The sequence below is a fragment of the Ornithorhynchus anatinus genome, chromosome 8, assembly GCF_004115215.2.
Source record: "Ornithorhynchus anatinus isolate Pmale09 chromosome 8, mOrnAna1.pri.v4, whole genome shotgun sequence".
In the NCBI taxonomy this organism is placed as follows: domain Eukaryota; kingdom Metazoa; phylum Chordata; class Mammalia; order Monotremata; family Ornithorhynchidae; genus Ornithorhynchus; species Ornithorhynchus anatinus.
Window position 1 is genome coordinate 66,632,994 of NC_041735.1, and position 23,820 is coordinate 66,656,813.

Here is a 23,820-nt window from a genome sequence, read left to right on the forward strand (position 1 = left end):
TTTTCCTTCAGTCATAGTAATTGAACACTTCCTGTGTGCAGAGCACTGTACTAGGTGCTTGGAAAGTACAATTCGGCAACAAATAGAAACAATCCCTACCCAACAACGGGAGTGTTGCTGGAGGCTGTGCTCCAGAGTGACCAATCAATCAATCAGTGGTATTTATTGAGCACTCACTGTGTACAAAGTATTCTATTAACTGCTTGGGAGACTACACTACAACAGAGTTGCCCACAACAAGCTTACATTCTAGAGGAAGACGAGCGAGCTTAGGTCACGTGAACAAGGGAAGGAATTAATTATAACGCACGAGGTGGGCTGCAGAGAGTGTTCGCTTGGCTCACGTGAAAAGGGAAATCGTCATTCCAAATGGAAGTTGGGAAAAGGGAGGAAATGAGTCCTCCACTGGAGAGAAAAACGAGATCAGGTGTTTAACAGAACTCCCCAGCAGCCTCACTCTCTGTCCCGACAGCCCCGCTCATGATAATTGAATAATTATGGTATCTGTTAAGGCTTACTCTGCGCCAAGCACAGTGCTAAGCACTGGCGTAGATAAAAGGTCGAACACAGTCCCTGTCCCACGTGGGAATCACAGTCTAAGGGGGAGGAAGAACAAGTATTCCGTCCCTAGTTTACTGATGAGAAAACTGAGGCCCAGATAAATGAATTGCCCAAGGTCACACAGCGGTCCACTGGAAGAGCCCGGAATTAGAACCCAGGTCCCCTGACTCCCAGATCCATGTTATACAAGCAGGCAGTTAGAGTGCTCAGTAAATATTAAACAGCAAGCCCAAACCCCTGTTCTAGCCCCTCTCCGTTTTCATTTCAAAAAATAGATTTTTAGTGTTTTTTCCATTCCTTTACATCTTCACAAAGACATCACTTCTACTCAGAAATGTGTGCACACAAACCACTTCCACCCACCCATGGTCTATCCCTTCTACATTTTTCATTTCAAAAAAGTCATATTTTTAGCTTTTTTTTTTCCATTCCTTGACATCTTTACAAAGATACCACTTCTAACTCAGAAATGTGTACTCACACACTCCCACCCAGGAATGTGTATGCCTAAACCGCACTTCCACACAAAAATGTGTTTGCACACACCTCGGTCCAAACAGATAGGTACACATGCATCCACTTCCACACCGAAGTTTCAGTCAGACATATTCATTGAGCGCTTACTGTGTGCAGGGTGCCTTACTAAGTGCTTGGGAGAGTACAGCAGAGCAATGTAATAATAATAATAATGGTATTTGTTAAGCGCTTACTATGTGCCAAGCACTGTTCTAAGTGCTGGGGTAGATACGAGGTGATCAGGTTGGCCCACGTGGGGCTCACAGTCTTCATCCCCATTTTACAGATGAGGTCACTGAGGCCCAGAGAAGTTAAGTACTTGGCTCAGTGGAAAGAGCACGGGCTTGGGAGCCAGAGGTCATGGGTTTGAATCCCGGCTCTGCCACCTGTCAGCTGTGTGACGGTGGGCAAGCCACTTTACTTCTCTGGGCCTCAGTTCCCTCACCTGTAAAATGGGGAAGAAGACTGTGAGGCCGAAGTGGGACAAGCTAATCACCTTGTATCCACCCCAGCGCTTAGAACAGTGCTCTGCACGTAGTAAGCGCTTGACAAATACCAACATTATTAATTAGACTGTAAGCCCGTCAATGGGCAGGGATTGTCTCTATCTGTTGCCGAATTGTACATTCTAAGCGCTTAGTACAGTGCCCTGCACATAGTAAGCGCTCAAATACTACTGAAAGAATTTGCCCAAAGTCAGCAAGCTGATGAGTGGCGGAGCAGGATTAGAACCCATGACCTCTGACTCCCAAGCCCGGGCTCTTGCCACAAAGCCACACTGCTTCTGCAGATATATAGCGGATAAATGCGAGCCACCCCCCTTGCACAGACACACACATACCCCACTTCCACGGACAAATGCTCTCACCCGCAGAAACCCTTATCCCACGAAGAATCTTTGACATCGTGGCCTGTCAGCAAAGGGTGGAGGCACAGCAGACTTCAGAACTCACCGTGGACGGCCAAGTGGAAATTAGAAACAGGATCCGCCTCTCAGCCAAGGCGTTGAGAAGATCCCAGGTCCCAAGGGAGACCAACGAATGCCACACTCTGAGATGAGTTTCTCAGTTGCATCATTAGCTGGCGTCTTGAATTTCTCTACTCGAGGAGAGTATAGAATTAGAAGATTAATTCTACACATTAAAAGCATGACTTCAGCGGGCCGTATTTCTTTGTCCCGATCTAAATTATTTTCTCAGGCGGAGAGGCCTTTTCAAACAGTCAACTGAGAAGTCGGCTGCTTTAATCACCGGGCTTTTAAGTCCTGCCAGATTCAGTGTGAGAAAGATATGTCTGACAGGGTCAAATGATGCTGGTAAAACAGTCGGTGTAGAAAACTGTGGGATGCTACAAACCCCTCAAAAATGCACACTAGAAAGCAAAACCGAAGCCCGAAGGAAGCAGTGAGCGGAGGCTGAAAAATCCCAGGTAATCACATTTTGGCTCTTCAGTGGGATTCAGAAAAACCTTCAGTCAATCAATCCATCGGTGGTATTTATTGAGCAATTACCGTGTGCGGACCACTAAACTAAGCGCTTGGGAAAGTGCAGTATAGCATCTGCCAACAAGGAGGAGAGTTTCTACTTCACAGACTTGGGTTCAGAGGATGAATTTATATGACCTTCCAAAATTAAACCCAAATGAATATCTCTCGGACCACGTGAGAGGCTTTACTGTGGCCCAATCTGGAGAGGAAAAAGGCTTCATTTGTTTATTTCTTGAGGGTGTTTCCGTCGCCTGTGTTTTGCAGTGTTTTCACTGAGATATCCCCTCGTTAGCCAGTTCAGAACAGTGTTTGCTACTGTACAGCATTCAAAGGCAAATCGAGGAGAGGGAAACAAAAGCTATAATAGCTGAGCATCAGGAATGGAAAACTGGGTCCTAATTACAGAGAAAATTCTGAAAGAATGAAAAAAACCATAGAGAAGAGTTAAGGACAATTAGGAGGGGGCCAAAGAAATCCGAACTGAATCAAATTAATCACAGATTAGAGACTGTGCACTCGGAACAGAGAATGGCACATCTCCGCCAAGACATATGTATATATCTTTTACTTATGTGTTTATGTATTTATTTATTTATGCATATTAATGTCCGTCTTCCCCTCTAGGCCGTGAGCTCTTTGTGGGCAGGGAGTGTTTCTGTTTGTTGCTGCACTGTACTTTCCCAAGCTCTTATTACGGTGCTTTGCACACAGTAAGCGCTCAAATAGCCGTGCTTGGCACACAGTAAGCACTTCACAAATGCCATCGTCATTAAATATGATTGAATGAATGATGAATGAAAGAGTGAATGAATGAAGAATGGAACGTGCCTCGTCAATGTTAATTTTGACAACAGCAGAGTAGTGCTCTGGAAAATACTGAGAACTAATTCTAGGGGAGTCCTGAATTCCCCTCTAGACTGTAAGCTCGTGTGGGCAGGGAACGTGTCTACCATCCCTGTCGTTCTTTCCTTTCCCAAGCGCTTAGTACAGTTATCTGAGCACAATAGCATTCAGTAAATGCAACCGATTGATTCCTGGATCATCCTACTCTTTGGCTCACAAATTTTGTTTATGAACCTACCTGCTCTTGACTAGTCAGCGTGGCTCAGTGGAAAGAGCACGGGCTTTGGAGTCAGGGCTCATGAGTTCGAATCCCAGCTCTGCCACTTGTCAGCTGTGTGACTGTGGGCGAGTCACTTAACTTCTCTGTGCCTCAGTTCCCTCATCTGTAAAATGGGGGTTAAGACTGTGAGCCCCACGTGGGACAACCTGATTCCCCTATGTCTACCCCAGCGCTTAGAACAGTGCTCGGCACATAGTAAGCGCTTAACAAATACCAACATCATTAGTCGTATTGAGGAGAAAGAGAGAGAGAGAGCACTCAGAGGAAAATGGTTCAGTCTGACTCGAGGGTTTCATTATTTGGGTCTGACATCTCTGTATTAATTGTGGTGCTGATTCAGGGTTCCTGTTTGGGATATGAATAGTATGTATTAAGGTCTTATTATGCGCAGAGCGCTGTACTAAGCTCTGTGGCCTATTGGATAGAGCACAGGCCTGGCAATCAGAAGGACCTGGGTTCTGATCTCATTCTTCCACCTGTCTGCTGTGTGACCTGGGGCAAGTCACCTAACTTTATACCTCAGTTAGCTCATCTTTAAAACAATGGGAATTCAGACTGTGAGTCCATTGTTTGACAGGGACTGTGTCCAACTCAATTATCTTGTATCTACCCCAGTGCTTAGAAGAGTGCCTGGCACATAGTAAGCGCTTAACAAATACCATAATTATTATTATGATTATTATGATTATTACACGGGGGGGGGGGGCATTTGGACACAGTCACTGTCTCCAGAGGGACTCAAAATGTAAGACTCTAAGTGGGGAGGTCAAATTGGAGACAGGCTCATCAAGAGTGATAAAACATTAAAGCCCAACATAGATAAGTCCAAAAAAAAGAAAACAATTTTGGCTATTAATAATAATGGTATTTGTTAAGTGTTTACTATGTGCCATACACTGTTCCAAGCACTAAATATATTCCAAGCACTGGGGTGGATATGAACAGATCGGGTTGGACGCAGACCCTGTTCCACATGGGGCTCACAGTCTCAATCCCCGTTTTACAGATGAGGTAACTGAGCCACAGAGAAGTGAAATGATTTGCCCAAGGTCACGCAGCCGGCAAGTGGCAGAATCAGGATTAAAACCGAGTTCCTCTGACCCCCAAGCCCGGGCTCTTTCCTTTTATGTTAATGAAAGTTGAACTCCATGCTTGAGTCAGACGGGGTTTATCTGCCACACGGAAGCATCATTAACCCAAGAATATTCCTTGATCAAATGCACATGACCCGACCACTGTGCTTCTGAACAAGACAAACTTATTCCTTTTGAAGGAAACGCAAAGCATTGGCAGTTGAATGTTTTTGCTCCATTAATTCCTACTTTAGCCAAGAACCAGTGTCAAGACCTAATAGTCTCATTCAACCCGTTGTCTCTCCCTTCTGATTGCTAAATGAAAGTAAATTCTCGGTAACGGCAATTTGTAATTAGCCCTAATAGCTTATCGGGATTGCTAAAGAAAAGTGCCTTTATCCTAGTTATTTACCTTTTGTGCCGTGCTAATGCCTCTTCCCATTAGTCAAGTTAATATAACAGTTAAAGAATTGATAGTTGGTGATTTGCGATCCTTTGGACGGCATTCGAAGCGATGTGGCGTGTTAGTAGTATTCGGAAGGGAGGGGCAATAGATTAAAAAGTAATTTTCATTTAGAAAAGCGTATTAATAATCTTGGCCGGCTCTAAGCCTGACTCTACGTGCTGATTCGATGTAATACCGGTGGGTTCTAGTCTTCTATTAAGGGAAGTGTTTATCGATATTTTGAAAGAATTCTTTAAAATCTTGCAATCGTGATGTTAATTACTCGCTTCTCTGTCTGCTGATCCCTTTCTTCCTTTGGTTCCCGGAGGCTGCCTCCCAGCACATACAGTAAGCTCTCGGTAAATATCACGGAATGATGGGTGTCTCCCTCCACAGCACGACATAATAGATGAGGACACGCAATGGTCTGGTGTTGAGAGGGCACAGGGAGCTTTTTCACCCTGATCACGAGTCTCCATCCATCCCCCAACCAACCATCTGCTGGTGGCTTTGGGGAGAGTGAGGGAGAGAGTGTGGATGGCCCAGTGCAAACCATCACCGCTACTGTAAAAACAACTCAAGAGCACATCCCACTGGCAAGGCCCATTAGGTCTAACCAGTCCATATTGGAAAACTTAGATTCTGCTCATTTGTGGTGTGGTCTTTGGGTGATCCAGTACTGTGGTCCTGACTCTTGAGCCCAAGCTCGGGTTTTATGCCTTTGGATCACAGGGTCCAGCAGCAGATAGCAGGTAGCACTCAGGACAGAGGAGAGAGGTGGCCCAGAGGAAAGAGCATGAACTCGGGAGTCAAGAGAAGTGAGTTCTAATCCTGGCTTTGTCAGTTGCCTGCCGTTTGACCTTGGACAAAGTCCCTGCACTTCTCTGGACCTCTGTTTCCTCATCTATGATATGGGGATTCAGGGCCTGTCCTCCCTCCTACTTAGACTGTAAGTCCTGTGTTTACTGCCCTATTAGCCTGTGGTAATAATTGTGATATTATGATTTGATATGCCTATTTGTCCATTCCAAGCGCTTAGTACAGTGCTCTGCACATAGTAAGCGCTCAATAAATACTATTGAATGAATGAATGATATTTGTTAAGCACTTAGTTTTTATGAGGTACTGTACTAAAACCTGGGGTGGATACAAGCCAATCAGGTTACACACAGTCCCTGCCCCACGAGGGGCTCACAGTCTCAACCCCCATTTTCCAGAGGAGGTAACTGAGGCACAGAGAAGTGAAGTGACTTTGCCCAAGATCACACAGCAGACAGATGGCAGAGTCAGGATTAGAACCCATGACATTCTGACTCCCAGGCCCATGCTCTAAGCGCTACTCCGTGTTGCTTCTCCCTCATTGCTTAGAACAGCACTTGACACATAGGAAGCACTTAAATACCATAATAATAATAATAACACCTTTTAAGAGGAAGTCAGAATGTTTCTCCCCTCTGGAGATTATTAAGCATTTACTATCTTCATTCATTCATTCAATAGTATTTATTGAGCGCTTACTATGTGCAGAGCACTGTACTAAGCGCTTGGAATGAACAAGTCGGCAACAGATAGAGACGGTCCCTGCCGTCTGACGGGCTCACGGTCTGATCGGGGGAGACGGACGGACGAGAACGATGGCGATAAATAGAGTCGAGGGGAAGAACATCTCGTAAAAACAATGGCAACTAAATAGAATCAAGGCGATGTACATTTCATTAACAAAATAAATAGGGTAATGAGAATATATACTATATGCCAGACGCTGTGCTGAGCACTAGGGTAGATGCAATACAATCACATCATAACCTGTCTCTCTCCCATATGGAGCTCACCACCTCACAGAGGAGGAGACCAGATGTTGATGCCTCGTGTTGTAGCTGAGGGAACAGATGCACAGAGAAGTGAAGTGACTTGTCCAAGGTCACATAGCAAGCAAGTGGCGGAGCCGGGATTAGAACACAGATCTCCTGATTCCTAGTTCTGTGTTTTATCCAGCTAGGACATGCTGCTTCTCAGTGGGTATTTCTGCCGGAAAAGTCCCCCGTGAAAATATAATCTCCCTGAAAATGAAGTAAAGTGAGGAAAATGAGGCCTGGATTAGTCACCTGACTAAAATCAGAAAAGATGGAGCTGAGGTCTCCCGGTTTATCAAGGAGTCTTCCTAGCGTCGTATGCTTAGCCGGACTGCAAACTAACTGTCTGAAGTATTTGGCTTGGTCCGTATCCTAGTTTGTTGGGTTTGAAATGAATTATGTCCTATTTTGTGTGTCTTCATTCAGAGATGACATACATTGAGGTTAATGGCATATAACACAGCATCTCTTAATGCTTAAAATAGCAAATCATCGTATGATTTCATTAGTTCTATTAATCTAATCAAAATGTGGATGCGTCAATAATAGACACATAATTGGGTAGCCTCTCTAAAGCAAAAATGATGAAGTTTAATGTCGGACAAACCATTAAATCAATTAGAGTAGTTATCATTCATATCAGTGGTTCAGTAATCATCGATATTAACGATCTTATGGGCAGTAAGTGTATGAACATTTTTCTACCAGGTTTATCAGTAGGCAGATGTCTGAGCTACCCAGATGGTTATATTGATATTGGATTGAATAACTACGATCAACATCATTGATATTCATGTTTCATATTTTCCCCTCTGTTGAGTACAATGCTTGGCACAAAGCAGAAATTGAATGTATTCCACTGCTCTTACTACTTCATTCTCCCCCAAAATCAAACTTATAAGCTCATCATGGGCAGGGATGGTGTCTGTTTATTGTTCTGTCATATTCTCCCAGGCTCTTAATACAGTGCTTTGCACACAGTAAGCGCTTAATAAATATGATCGAAGAGTAAATGAATGTGCACACGTATTTGCAGGCCAATGAACCCACTCATCTCCCTGCCCCCAAGAAAAGAGCTGTAGTAGTAGATGTAGTATTTACTGAGTTGTCCCGTGTGCAGAAGACTGTACTAAGCGCTGCATGAGAAGAGAGGAGTGGGGTTTAGACAACGGTCCCTGTCGCTTGCGGGGAGGTTCCCAATCCAAGAGTATAAGGGGGAGATGGACACATCAGGAGCGATATGTCGTGAGAACGCAACGCGGACGTATACGCAGAATAAAAACCAAATCTGTCGGTTTCTGGGTCCTGGGGGTTCAGAGTTTGGGGGGACACCCACAGATACCTGGCTTCCCAGGGTTTAATAGAGGCCCTGTGCTGGGGAGGTGTGTGGGAGCGGCCCGGAGGACCCGGATCATGGTGGGAGGAGGGAATCTAGGTGACAGGAAGGAAGGCGGTGGTTATACGGTGCTTTCTTTAGCTGCAAAGGAGGTGTCCGAGAGTACGCGGGAGTGGGTTTTATCCCCGGGCTACCAATTCCGGAGCACACTGGCAGCAGGGACCCTCAGTGGCAGCAACTTTTACCTCAGGCATAGAGGACACGGGGTTTGCCCGGAGCTGGGACTCTCACTGGAGGAAGGAAAGGCCACGGTTCTTAGCGCAGATATTTTTTCTCAGCAGCCCATGGCTGATTTCAATATGAGATGGCTTTTTTTTTCCCTAGAGGAGTTTTTCCCTCTTTAGGTCTACTGGACACTCTTCGTTCCTTTTGACCAACAGAAGCCTGTCAATAGAAGAGAGTGTTGCTTAATGCCATGTGATCCACTCTCTTAACATCCACAACCTTTGAAGTTGACAAGAGATATTTTGTACTCAGATTTCCAAGGTCTTTCGCGTCTGTTCTTGCTACAGTCCAGATGAATTGGCGCTGTGTAGCTTGGAATCATTTCATATTCTTTCGACGGGTGGGTTTGTGGATGGTACTAACTTTTATCCATTGATTTATCAGCCTTTTCCCCTGCAATTAAGCACAGAATTCCCTGGCTAATCCCGGTCATGAAGAATGGGTGGAAAAGAGATGATGATATAGAGAAGCAGCGTGGCTCAGTGGAAAGAGCACGGACTTGGGAGTCAGAGGTCATGAGTTTGAATCCCAGCTCTGCCACCTGTCAGCTGTGTGTCTGTGGGCAAGTCACTTAGCTTCTCTGTGCCTCAGTTACCTCATCTGTCAAAGGGGGATTAACTGTGAGCCTCACGTGGGACAACCTGATGACCCTGTATCTGCCCCAGCGCTAAGAACAGTGCTCTGCACATAATAAGCACTTAACAATTACCAAAATTGTTATTATTAGTCATTCTTCCTGAACTCTACTTTGCCCATCTGCCAACACCTTTTTTTATGGTATTTGTTAAGTGCTTATTATGTGCCAGGCACTGTTCTAAGCACTGGGGTAGATACAAAGTAATCAGGTTAGACACAACCCATGTCCCACACGGGGCATAAGGTCTGAATTCCCATTTTTTACAGATGAGGTAACTGAGGCCCAGAAAAGTTAAGTGACTTGCTCAAGGTCACCCAGCAGACAATTGGCAGAGCTGGGATCAGAACCCAGATCCTGATGAAGACGGTATTAGTTAAGCACTTACTATGTGCCAAGCACGGTTCTAAGCCCTGGGGTAGATAAAATGTAATCAGGTTGTCCCACATGGGACTCACAGACTTATTCCCCATTTTACAAATGAGGTAATTGAGGCCCAGAGAAGTAAAGTGACTTGTCCAAAGTCACACAGCTCCCCCGATTAGACTGTAAACCCGTCAAAGTGCAGGGACTATCTCTATCTGTTACCGATTTGTACATTCCAAGTGCTTAGTACAGTGCTCTGCACATAGTAAGCGCTCAATAAATACCATTGAATGAAAAGTGGCAGAGCCGGGACTAGAACCCACAACCTCTGACTCGCAGGTCTGTCCTCTTTCCACTAAGCCATGCTGCTCCTCTAAGCCACGCCGCTTCTCTGACTCCCAGGCCCTTGCTCTATCCATTAGGCCGCATTGCTTTACAACTTCTCCAGGTGTAATAACAATAATAACAATTACTGTTATTATTATGACACTTTTTACTCTCTGCCAAGCAGTGTATTAAACTCTGATGTAGATACAAGCTGGACATAGTTCCCGTCCCACATGGGGCTCACGGCCTAAATGGATATGAGCGCTGTTTATTTTTTTTTTTCGTTTTGATTACCTTTGCTTCAAATAGTACTTTTATATTTGCCCTTCAGGTGCTTTCCCCTTCTCTTCTTATGGTTGAAGACCTTCTGAGGAAAAACAGAATTCTCTCCACTTGGAAATGCAAGAATCCTCTTGAATTCTCTTCTCACGGCAGCTAGCTATTTAACTTGCCCTTTATGTTTTTCCCCGGTGCTTTAGCTTCGCCTTTCAGTAGGCCGCTTATTTTCTTAAACTCTGTCCCTAAGGCAGTCCGTAAAATGTTTCTAAAATACAGTAGAAAGCAGAGAGCAGGATCTTAAGTCTCAGTCTTTGTGTGTGATAATCTCGTCTGGTTTTATGCCGTCGAGTTGTTTCCGACCACAGACTCATCTCTCCCAGAACGCGCCACCTCCATCTGCCATAGTTCTGGTAGTGGATCCAGAGAGTTTTCTTGGTCAAAATACAGAAGTGGTTGGTCCATGCCGCCTTCCGCTCAGTGAACTCGCGTCTCTGCCTTCGACTCTCTCCCTTACCACTGTAGCCCAGCACGGGTGAGTTTTGACTTGTAGCCGATGGCTTTCCCCTCACTAGCCACCGACCAAGCTAGGAAGGGAATGGACGGGCCACTGCTTGACTCTCCCTCCCGTAGCCGAGACTGGTAGAGGACTGGAAACTCTCCAGGTGCCACCCTGAGAGGGGGTGAGATGGGTGAGACATCACTCAGCCGTGAAATGAAATGCACTGTCACTTACCCATACATTCACTCACACTGGAGGTCACTTACTTCTTCATTTTTCTAATTCCTTCACTTGAATTGTAACACCTCCTATCAGAACTCCTACCAGTCCATCAATCATGTGGTATTTATTGAGTACTAACTGGGCGTATAAGTGCTTGGGAGACTCCAATAAATTTAGGAGACGTGATCCCTAACTTCAAGGGGCTTACGGTCTGCTGCGTGCAGAATATTGTACGGAGTGCTTTGGGAGAGTACTAATAATAATAATGTTGGTATCTGTTAGGCGCTTACTATGTGCGGAGCACTGTTCTAAGCGCTGGGGTAGATACGGGGTAATCAGGTCGTCCCACGTGAGGCTCACGGTCTTAATCCCCATTTTACAGATGAGGTAACTGAGGCACAGAGAAGCCAAGTGACTTGCCCACAGTCACACGGCTAAGTGGCAGAGCCGGGATTCGAACCAGGACCTCTGACTCCCAAGCCCGAGCTTGTTTAATGGAGTACAATGGAGTTAGTAAACTTGATCTGTGCCCTCAAGGAGGTGACAGTCTACTAGGTACAAAGCACTGTACTGAGCGCTTGAAAGGTTACAGTAGTATTGGTATTTGTTGAGCGCTTCCTATGTGCCAGGCACTATGCTAAGCATTGGGATGGATACAAGCAAATCAGGCAGGACACCGTCCCCGTCCTACTTGGGGCTCACAGTCTCAAGCACCATTTTACGATGAGGTGACTGAGGCCCAGAGACGTAAAGTGACTTACCCAAGGTCACCCAGCAAAGACGTGGCAGAACCGGTATTAGAACCCATGACCTTCTGACTCCCGGGCCTGTGCTCTTTCCACTATACCACGCTGCCTCTTGAGATTTCTTAATTAATTCTCATTTACAAATATTCACCAAAATATCAAATACATCGCATTCCCCTAATAGGATTTAATAACACTTACAGCATGCAGAGTACCGTACTGAATGTTGGGGAGAGTACGAGATAGTAGACTAGAAAGAAATGATCCCTATCTTCGAAGACCTTACAGTCTAGCCAGGAGATACACGTTAAAATATTACAGGTAGGAGGGAGCAATGGAAAATTAAGATTTGCACCCAGGTGCTATTCGGAGTTCTTTAGCTGTTCCTCCTTTTGTTAACATTTTTAAGACACCGCAGTTATTTTCCCCGGCTGAGCAAGCTTCTTTAGTATTGGTCCCTATCTAATGCTGGGACTCTTTATACCGGACACACTAGATTTACTTTCTCTCTCATCCACAGCCAACTGGCTTAATTTCTGTTATAACCTGCTCATCTCCCTCCTGGGATTTTGGTGGCTGTTGTTTTCTCTGGAGAATCTTCCGTTTACTTTCAAATTTCATGGAAACCTGGAACAAGTGCATGTTTTATTTTTTCCGTGCTTTGCCAGGGAGTGCTCTCGTGAATACTGATGGAGTGATGCTAAGAGATGGTTCTGGTGGTATTTATTGGGCACGAACTGAGCGCAAAATACTATACTGAGCACTTGGGAGGTGACTGTGAGAACACTGCGGGCGTTGAGCACGTCTCCTAAGAGATGGTCCTTCAACTGGTGGTATTTATTGGGCACGAACTGAATGAAAAATACTATACTAAGCACTTGGGAGGTGACTGTGAGATCACTGTGGACGTTGAGCATGTCTACCAACTCTGTTGTATTGTCCTCAGCCAAGCGCTTAGTACAGTGTTCTTCCCCTCGACTCTATTTATTGCCATTGTTCTCGTCTGTCCGTCTCCCCCGATCAGACCGTAAGCCCGTCAGACGGCGGGGACCGTCTCTATCTGTTGCCGACCTGTTCATCCCAAGTGCTTAGTACAGTGCTCTGCACATAGTAAGCGCTCAATAAATGCTATTGAATGAATGAGTAAGCTCTCAATAAATACCACTGATGGATTGATTTGACTGGACGTGGCAGTCTCAGTCTCAGCCTGTCCTCCTTGTTTCTACACTAGGAGTCGACGCAGCTGTGGGAAGGTGTGAACTGATCTGTATTTTCCTCCTTTTTTATGGTATTTGTTAAGTGCTTGCTGTGTGCCAGGCACAGTTAGATGCAAGCTAATCGGGGTCGCACCTCGAGAGTTTCCAGTCCTCTACCAGTCTCGGCTGCGGGAGGGAGAGTCAAGCGGAGGCCTGTCCAGTCCATTCCTAGCTTAATAATAATGTTGGTATCTGTTAAGCGCTTACTATGTGCCGAGCACTGTTCTAAGCGCTGGGGGAGACACAGGGGAATCGCGTTGTCCCACGTGGGGCTCACAGTCATAATCCCCATTTTGCAGATGAGGGAACCGAGGCACCGAGAAGTGAAGTGACTCGCCCAAAGTCACATGGCTGACAAGTGGCCGAGCCGGAATTTGAACCCATGACCTCTGACTCCAAAGCCCATGCTTTTTCCACTGAGCCACGCTGCTTCTCTTGTGCTGCTTCCCTTGTGCTGGGCAGCAGCGGTGTGGGAGAGAGTCGAGGGCAGAGACTCCAGTGGACTGCGCGGAAGGCGGCGATGGTAAAGCGCTTCCGGAGTTTTCCCAAGAAAACTCTGTGGATCCACTACCTGAACGACTGCAGATGGAGAGCGGGGCCTTCTGGGAGAGATGTGTCCGTGGTGTCTCCATGGGTCGGAAATGACTCGACGGCATAAGTCAAGACAATCAGGTTGGACACGGTTCTTGTCCCACATGGGGTTCACATCTTAAACTCCATTTTACAGATGCGGTAACTGAGACTCAGAGAAATTAAGTGACTTGTCCAAGATCACCAGGCAGAAACGTGGCAGAGCTGGGATGAGAACCCAGGTTATCGTGACTCCGAGGCTTGTGCCGTATCCACTGCTTCTTCTCTTGAGTTGAGAAGTGTAGCCTAGTGGAAAGAGCCCGGGCCTGAGAGTCGGAGGGATCTGGGTTGTAATATCGACTCTGCCACTTGCCTGCTGTGTGATGTTTGATGTTTGACTTTTTTTTTCGATGGTATTTGTGGAGAGCTCACTATATGCTCTAGACTGTAAGCTCATTGTGGACCAGGAATGTATCTGTTTATTGTTCTATTGTAATAATAATGATAATGTTGGGATTTGTTAAGCGCTTACTATGTGCAGAGAACTGTTCTAAGCACTTGGTAGATACAGGGTAATCAGGATGTCCCACGTGAGGCTCACAGTTAATCCCCATTTTACAGATGAGGTACCAGGAACAGAGAAGTGAAGTGACTCGCCCACAGTCACCCAGCTGACAAGTGGCAGAGCCGGGATTCGAACCCATGGCCTCTGACTCCCAAGCCCGGGCTCTTTCCACTGAGCCACGCTGCTTAGTAGAACACTCTGCACATAGTAAGCTTCAATAATAGAGAAGCGACGTGGCTCAGTGGAAAGAGCCCGGGCAAGTCACTTAACTTCTCTGTGCCTCAGTGACCTCATCTGTAAAATGGGAATGAAGACTGTGAGCCTCATGTGGGACCACCTGATTACCCTGTACCTACCCCAGCGGTTAGAACAGTGCTCTGCACATAGTAAGCGCTTAACAAATACCAACATTAAATACAATTGACAGGCTGATCGACTTTACTAAGCCCTGGGGTAGATACAAGCTTGTCAGGTTGGACACAATCCCTGTCCCCCATGGGGATCACAGTCTTAATCCCCATAGAGAAGCAGCGTGGCTCAGTGCAAAGAGCCCGGGCTTCGGAGTCAGAGGTCATGGGTTCGAATCCCAGCTCTACCACTTGTCAGCTGTGTGACTGTGGACGAGTCACTTAACTTCTCTGTGCCTCAGTTCCCCCATCTGTAAAACGGGGATTAAGACTGTGAGCCTCACGTGGGACAACCTGATGACCCTGTATCTCCCCCAGCGCTTAGAACGGTGCTCTGCGCATAGTAAGCGCTTAACAAATACCAACGTTATTAATCCCCATTTTATAGATGAGGGAACTGAGGCCCAGAGAAGCAAAGTGACTTGCCTTAGGTCACCCAGCAGACAAGCGGCGGAGCTGGGATTAGAACCTGGTTCGGATTCCCATGATCTTTCCGGAGATCCTTCCAGCAGGCCTCGCTGCTTCTACCTACTCCAGGGTCACTGAGAAATTGAAAGACTATGTGGCAGAGTGAAAGATGGACCAGGATCTATGTATACTCAGCACTTGAGAGAGGATATATCGCAAGTTCCCTATTTATTCTGTTAATGAAATGTACATCGCCTTGATTCTGTTTATTTGCTATGGTTTTAATGAGATGTTCATCCCCTTGATTCTATGTATTGCTATTGTTCTTGTCTGTCCGTCTCCCCCGATTACGAGTTAGGTTGTCCCACGTGGGGCTCGAGGTCTTCATCCCCATTTTACAGATGAGATAACTGAGGCACAGAGAAGTTAAGTGATTTGCCCAAAGTCATAGAGCTGATAAGTGGTGGGGCTGGGATTAGTCTACTTAGTCTAGTAGCGCACCCTCCCAAGCGCTTAGCACAGTGCTCTGCACGCAGTAGACTGTAAACTCCCCGAGGGCTTGGGAAAGATTGGGTCTACTCTCCCTAGCACATAATACAGTGCACATAATAAGAGCTCAATAAATGCCACTGAATGATAGATGGATCAATTCAAAGACCACGTCTTTGATTCAAAGACTCATGCTCTATCCACTAAGCTCAGTTCAGAGCTCGGGTCTGGGAGTCTGAAGGAGCTGGGTTCTAATCCCGGCTCCTTCTCGTGTCTGCCGGGTGACCTTGGGCCGGTCACTTCACATCTCCGGGCCTCAGTATCCTCCTCTGGAAAATAGGGCTTAGATATCAACCCCATGTAGGACAGGGACTGTGTCCAACCCGATTAGCTTGTATCTACCCCCGTGCTTAGAACGGTGTTTGGCATATAGTAAGCGCTTAACAAGGCGTCTCTGCTGTACTAGGGAACTGCCCATTCTGATGCCTTGCTATGTTTGTATCTGTAATAAAGCAAAACCGATTCTGGTAAGCTGTGAATTTCCCAGCTCGTAACCGATTAGTGGAGCATTCCACAAAAATGAATATCATCCATAATATTTTCCCAGCACTGCATCTCTTCCTCATAGGAGGGAACTTTTCATTCAATAGTATTTATTGAGCGCTTACTATGTGCAGAGCACTGTACTAAGCGCTTGGAATGTACAGATCGGTAACAGATAGAGACGGTCCCTGCCCTCTGACGGGCTCACGGTCTAATCGGGGGAGTCGGGCAGACGAGAACAATGGCAGTAAATAGAATCGAGGGGAAGAACAACTCATTAAAACAATGACAACTAAATAGAACCAGGGTGATGTACATCTCATTAACAAAACGAATACGGCGATGAAGATAGATACAGTTGAGCGGACGGGTCCAGTGCCGAGGGGATGGGACGGGAGAGGGGGAGGAGCGGAGGGAGAGGGGGGAGAAGAGGGTTTAGCCGCGGAGAGGTGAAGAGGGGGGTAGAGGGAGCGGAGGGAAAAGGGGAGCTCAGTCTGGGAAGGCCTCTCGGAGGAGGTGAGCTTTAAGTAGGGTTTTTGAAGAGGGGAAGAGAATGAGTCTGGCGGAGGTGAGGAGGGAGGGCGTTCCGGGACCGCGGGAGGACGCGGCCCGGGGGTCGTCGGCGAGATGGGCGAGACCGGGGGACGGCGAGGAGGTGGGCGGCGGAGGAGCGGAGGGTGCGGGGTGGGCGGTAGAAAGAGAGAAGGGAGGAGAGGTAGGAAGGGGTGAGGTGATGGACAGCCTTGAAGCCTAGTCAAGCCCAGTAGTTTGATTAACCCAAACTCCCTGGTTAGTTGATTTACTAAAAGCCAAGCCCAGCTATTTGATTGACTCAAATAACTTGGCTATACGATTGACTCAGTAACTTGGTTTTGTGTTTGACTCAAATTGAGTAGCCGAGCTCCATCTCAGTCAAGCACATTACAACATGGTGAAACTATGTCCTCGAACCAATCAAGGCCCTGACCCTACTTATCACCTTATCAAAGGAGGTCCAGGACTAAAGAGAAACGGCCCCAGGGACTCACTGCTTTCTATCCTAAAGTATCTCTCCTATTGTATCGTTCTGATCATTATGAATGCCGTACTAACTGTATATGAAGAAACTCTGTATTGCTCGAGCTGGCCTTGACTAGCAGGGGAATCTCTACCACTCAAAGCTTCCCCTTACTAGTGCCGGATAAAAAGCCCTAGTAATAATAAAACTTGTCTCTGGCATTCCCTTTTCTGAACGCAACACAGAGTCTGTAAAGTTTTCCTTCCACAGTAAATACCATTTCTACTAATGATAATTCTCCGCTGCTTCTCTGCTGTGTGACCTTGGTTAAGTCCCTTCACTTATCTGTGCCTCAGCTGCCTTACCTGTAAAATGGGGATTGAGACTGTGAGCCCCAAGTGGGCTAACCCGATTACCTTGTACTTACCCCGGTGCTTAGAACAGTGCTTGGCATATAGTAAGAGCTTAAAAAATGCTATAATAATAATAGTAATTTTAATGGGTGTCTCCTCCGTTAGTCTGTAAAGTCCACAAGGGCGGGGAACGTGTCTACCAACTCTGTTGTACACCCCCAGGAGCTTAGTACAGTGGTCTCGCACACTGTAAGTGCTCAATATACCGTTCTGTCGCCCAATTAGACCGTAAACCCCATGTGGGACAGGGACTGGGTCCAAACGTGATCATCTCGTATCTACCCCGACTCCTAGTACGGTGCTTGGCATATAGTGAGGGTTTGACAAATTCCTTTGAAAGAAAAATAAATACCATCTGATCGATTGAGAGATGAGAACACATGGTCTGCAACCCGTTACTAAAAGAGACAGACTTTTTCAATCAATCCATCCATCAGTGGTATTTATGGAGCGCTCCCTGAGCACTGGACTTGGCTCTTGGGAAAGTGTGATCTTAATAGAGTAGATAGACAGGGTCCCTGCCCGCAATGAGTTTTCCCAGTAAATCACGAAAAAAAGGGAATTCCCCGAGAGGAATTGGAGCAGCTGTTGCCATCAAAGGCAGAGACGGAATTCTGGCAGGTTCAGTCTTCTGTGCCGGGGTGATTTTATCCAAGAAGAACAGATCGTCTCCAAGGGCTCGGAACACACTTAGCGAATGATGGAGGGCCACCGCCTTCCGGAAAAGCCGGAACTATAAATGTGATCAAGTAAAAAGGTGGTAAAAGTGACAATTTTATTGAACTAAATAATAAAGAGATGATCATATTTGTAGCCCGTTCGGACTGGGTAGCTTAGGGTATGGAAAATATTATCCTCAGATCGTCAGAAGAAAAAGAAGCGTCGTTTAAAAAGACGAGAGGTGGGGAAATGATGACGGCTGAGATTTACTAGTGTGTGGGGCCTAGCTCTCTTCACAGGTAATACTCTGCATCATCAGTATTCATCAGGAACATTGTAAAGACCACCAGTGTGCTAATGATCATAAAAATAAATATAATTATGCCAATAATAATCAGAGAAGCTGTATGGCCTAGTGGAAAAGACCCAGGCCTGTTAGAGGACTTGGGTTCTGATCACACCTCTACCATTTCCCTGCTGTGGGACAAGTCACTTCACTTCTCTGGGCCTCAGTTTCCTCATCTGTAAAATGGGGATTCGATCCTGATCCTCCCTCCTACTTAGACAGTGAGCCCTATGTAGGACAGAAACTGTGTCCGGCCTGATTATCTTCTATCTACCTTCTTCTTCTCTATTAGAAGAAGACTATTAGAAGACTATTAGAAGAAGTCTCTATTAGAAGAAGACTATACTATCTTCTCTATTAGAGAAGCAGCGTGGCTCAGTGGAAAGAGCACGGGCTTTGGAGTCAGAGGTCATGAGTTCGAATCCCGGCTCTGCCACTTGTCAACTGTGTGACTGTGGGCAAGTCACTTAACTTCTCTGGGCCTCAGTTACCTCATCTGTAAAATGGGGATTGAGACTGTGAGCCCCATGTGGGACAACCTGATTCCCCTATGTCTACCCCAGCGCTTAGAACAGTGCTCTGCACATAGGAAGCGCTTAACAAATACCAACATTATTATTCCCTCAACGGTTATTATAGTGCTTGGCACGTAGCAAGTACTTAACAAGTACCTCCATTTGTGTATTACTAATTATAATAATAATAATATACTAACTGTGGTATTTGTTAATAATGATAATAATAATAATAAAGGAGTTTTCAAGCAAATACTATATGCTAAAGCATGGCACTAGTATTGGGTTGAGGAGCGGTGTGGCTTAGTGGATAGAGCCCGGGTCTGTGAGTCAGAAGGACCCGGCTTCAATTCAATTCAATCATATTTATTGAGCACTTACTGTGTGCAGAGCACCGTACTAGGCACTTGGTATGCTGGCTCTGCCATTTGTCTGCTGTATGACCTTAGGAAAGTCATTTCACTTCTCTGTGCCTCAGTGACCTCATCTGTAAAATGGGGATTAAAAGTGTGAGCCTCATAAGGGACAGGGACTCTGTCCAACCTGAATGAGTTGCATCTACCCCAGCGTTTAGAACAGTGCTTGGCACATGGAAGGGCCTAAGAACCATAATAATAATAATTAGTCGCAGTAGTAAACATGATTCTCCGCCTCAAGGAGTTTGCTTGAAAATCCATTTGTTTATCTTTCAGGCAGTTCATGGTATTTGCAAAAGCCTTCTCCAACACCACGTTTCAAAAGAATCGATGATCTTTCTATCCTATTTTTTCACTGCCCAGCTTTTGGATCCATACGTTGTCACTGGAAATACCAAAGAGTTGACAATTTGTGTTTTTGTGGCAGTCGTTACATCATATCATTATTATTATCGCTGGCAAATTTGCGATTAGAACCCAGTTGCCCCGACTCCCAGCCCGGTGGGCACCAGGCTGACAATCTCCTCTCTCTCTCTCTCTCTCTCTCTCTCACAGCTTCTGCCCTCAAGACAAGTTGCCCATCCCCTTCCAGTCGTGCGTCATGGCGACGGAGTGCCAGGTGTCAGAGTGGTCCCACTGGAGCCCGTGTTCCAAAACGTGCTACGACGCGGCCTCCCCCCAAGGGAACCGCACCCGGACACGGACCGTGCGGAGGTTCCCGGTGGGTGGCGTCGAGGGCTGCCCCGAACTGGAGCAGGCGGAGCCCTGCGGACCCCAAGGGGATGGACTGCCCCCCTGTGCCACGTAAGTCTCGGGGGCGATGGTAGGGGGAAGGCGGAAAGGGGCCTAGCCAGGGGCCGGGGGTAATGAGACCCCACTCGTCGGCTGAGCCGTGGGGGATCTCACAGAACCGACCCCTGTCGGATCCGCGGGTGGTCCCAGCGGGGAGGAAGGGCGTCCAACGTGACGACCATCTGGTTCGGTCCTGCTACGACTTGGGCCCTGGCCTGGATCCGGTCGGATCTGGAAGAGGGGACTGGCAGGGAATGTATCAGTTTATTGTTGTATTGGACTCTCCCAGGCGCTTAGTACGGTGCTCTGCCCACAGTAAACACTCAATAAATACCATTGAATGAATGATTGAATAAATGAATGGGAAGACCACCTTCGCCCACTCCACCACCTCCTGCATCCGGTCCCTCTGGACTGTGAGTTCCAGGTGGGCAGGAAATGTATGTGTTTGTCAGGGTACTGGGCTCTCCCCAGCGCTCAATACAGTGCTCTGAGCACAGTAAGAACTCAATAAATACAATGGAATGAATGAATGCGTGGGGTGGAGGGGCCCAGGATCCAATGGGCATGAGGACCGAGCGGCAGACTGTGAACGAAACCCCGGTGAACGAGACCCATCCGGAGAGAAGGTCGAGACGGTCAGCCCGTCAAAGCCAACGGTTTCGTTTAATCCCGTGGATCCTATCGAGGCGAACCTCAGCACCGCTGCCGGTACTTTTTCCGGCCTTTAACCTGCTGGCGAAAAAATGGAAAAGAAGACTTTCCGTCTTGGAGGAGCTAATTCCTGGGTGTTACGGGATATCATTTTTTCCTTGAGGTAGAGACATAGCTTCGCTTCTCGCCTCTGGAGGCTTCGGGACCTGTCTCCCGTTTCCGCCCCCGCGTCGGGGCTCCGGGACACTCCTCACTCCATAAGGTTGCTCGTGGACGGGAGCTGGAATGCTTTTTCCTTGCTCGCGCGCTGCAGTGGGAATGCTTTTCCGGCTCACCTCTCAGCTTCCGTTTCTCAGGGCTGTTGAGAAACCGTCAAGTTCTCCAAGGACCAAGAGGAGGAGACTAAGTCACACAATACCCAGACACCCCCAGTTAGGGGAGTCACTGTAAGGAGCATCTCTGTTCCACTTTTCCAACCGGAGGGTGGTCACCCTCTCCCAGCTTCACCGCATTCCGTGTTTCTCCAGGCATTGGTGTCCTTTGGTTCATCCTTCTCTGATTCCTTTCCTGCTCGATAGAAATCGCTACCAGGAGGGGACAGGCTGCCCTTATCTCAGTCGATCGTAAAACTTTGTCTCCCTTCACAGTAGAGTTGTTTTGACCGTACGGTATTGCAGTCATTCATTCATTCAGTCAATCAATCGTACTTATTAGGCGCTTACTGTGTGCAAAGCATCGTACTGAGCCCTTGGGGGAGTACAATATAACACTAAACAGACACATCCCTTTCCCACATTGAGCTCACAGTCTAGAGAGGGAGAAAGACATTAATGTAAATAACTGCATGATGGTGATCATCCTCATAATAATCAGGGTATTTGTTAAGCGCTTACTCTGGGTCAAGCACTGTACTAAGCACTGGGATTACAGAGGTCATTCTAAGGGAGAGGGAGAGCAGGGATTGCTTCTCCATTTTACAGATGAGGAAACTGAGGCTCAGAGAAGCGAAGTGACTGGCCCAAGGTCCTACGGTCTCCCAGCAGGAAAGAGCAGAGATTAGAATCCAGGTTCTCTGACTCCTGAGCCTGGGAACTCTCTACTAGGCCACACGGCGTCTCAGATGCCTGTTCAACCTGCAGAGGGTGGGTGGGCTCTTAAACCCCTTTGGGCCCAGGTGGAGTTTCAGAACACTGTGGAAATGAGCGTAATCGGGCTCTGCTGGGCTCAGCCCACGGCCTGGCCCCGGGTGAGTTTGACCCAATCAATCAATCAATCAATTCATCAGTCATATGTATTGAGCCCTTCCTGTGTGCAGAGCATTGGAATAAGTGCTTGGGAGAGGACAGTGCAACAGAGTTGGTGTCAGCTGTGTGACTTTGGGCCAGTCACTTCACTTCTCTGTACCTCAGTTCCCTCATCTGCAAAATGGGGATTAGAAATGTGAGCCCCACGTGGGACAACCTGATGACCTTGTATCCCCCCGAGCGCTTAGAACAGTGCTCTGCACATAGTAAGCGCTTAACGAGTGCCATCGTTTATTATGAGCTTACAGTCTAGAGGGGAGAAAGACCTTAATAGAAATAAATACATCACAGAAATGCCTATAATCAGCCAATCGTACTTTTTGAGCACTTTGTGCAGAGCACTGTATTAAGGGCTCCGTGAGGCCGAGGCAGGATAGAATAAAGGTAGCAAATCCAAGTCTGAGGGTGACGTGGAGGGAGTGGGAGAGGAGGAAATGAGGGCTCATTTGGGAAAGGCCTCTTGGAGGAGATTGCGCCTTCAATAAGCCTTTGAAGGGGAGAGTGATCATCTGTCGGATACGAGGCGTTCAGTGATGTTTACTGAGCGCTTACTGTGTGCGTAGCACTGCATTAGATGCACGGGAGAGTCCAGTATAATAAAAAACGGTTACATTCCCTGCCCACGGTGAGTATATAGTCTACGGGAGGAGACGGACGTTAATATAAATAAATAAATTGTGGATATGGACATTAGTACTGCGGGGCTAGGAGGGGGAGGTTGAACGAAAGGAGCAAATCAGGGTGACGCAGAAGGGAGGGGAAGAAGAGGAAAGGAGGGCTTAGTCAAGGAAGACTTTGAAAGTGGGAAGAGTCATCGTCAGATACGAGGAGGGAGGGCGGTCCGGGCCAGAGGCGGGACGTGGGCGAGAGCTCGGCAGTGAGACGGATGGGTCGCCACGGCGGCCGGTGACGGTTGGCTTCGGTCCCCGTGTCGGGCGAAGGTACGGCTGGCAGACGTCCGAGTGGTCCGAGTGTCGGGTTGGCCCGCTGCTCAGTCAGCAGGACAAGAGGCGAAGCAACTTGACGGCGCTCTGTGGAGGGGGAATCCAGACCCGCCAGGTCTTCTGTGTCCAGGCTAACCAAAACCTCCTCTCCTACCTCAGCACCCTCAAGGACAAAGAAGGTAAGTGGCCCTTCCGGACGAGCCGAGCTGTGCGGGCAACCCTAGTCTTGCCCCAGAAACTCAGGCTTCTTCTTCCCCTCGTGTTCTAACAACAGGCTTTACAGAATCTGTCAAGTGCTTCTTAGGTTCTTATTAGGTTCTTATGACAATCCCTGATAATAACGGTAATAATAAGAGTCGTGGTATTTGGTAAGAATCCCCCATGTTCCTTTGAACTTAGTACCGTACTAAGTGCCGGGGCAGATACAAGATAATCCAGTAGAGCATAATCCCTAATAATAATATTGATAATAATAATAGCTGTAGTCTTTGGTAAGAATTTCCTATATTCTAAGTACTGAACTAAGTGCTGGGGCAGATACAAGATAGTCCAGTAGGGTACAATCCCTAATGATAATAATAATATTATATTGATAATAATGTTGTTATTTGTTAAGCGCTTACTATGTGCAGAGCACTGTTCTAAGCGCTGGGGGAGATACAGGGTCATCAGGCTCACAGTTAATCCCCATTTTATAGATGAGGGTTACCGAGGCACAGAGAAGTGAAGTGACTTGCCCACAGTCGCACAGCTGACAAGTGGCAGATCTGGAACTCGAACTCATGACCTC

General features: G+C 47.1%; 1 protein-coding gene across 3 annotated transcripts in view; it reads left to right on the top strand.

Annotated features, from left to right (window-relative positions):
- The window catches only part of THSD7A (thrombospondin type 1 domain containing 7A), a 260,690-nt gene that overhangs the window by 108,914 nt on the left and 127,956 nt on the right, over window positions 1–23,820 (top strand). For all 3 annotated transcript variants that reach the window (XM_029070443.2, XM_029070444.2, XM_029070445.2), the window contains exons 3-4: window positions 19,892–20,140; window positions 23,028–23,209. In XM_029070443.2, the coding sequence (XP_028926276.1) occupies window positions 19,892–20,140; window positions 23,028–23,209 (431 nt within the window). The remainder of the gene's footprint in view (window positions 1–19,891; window positions 20,141–23,027; window positions 23,210–23,820) is intronic.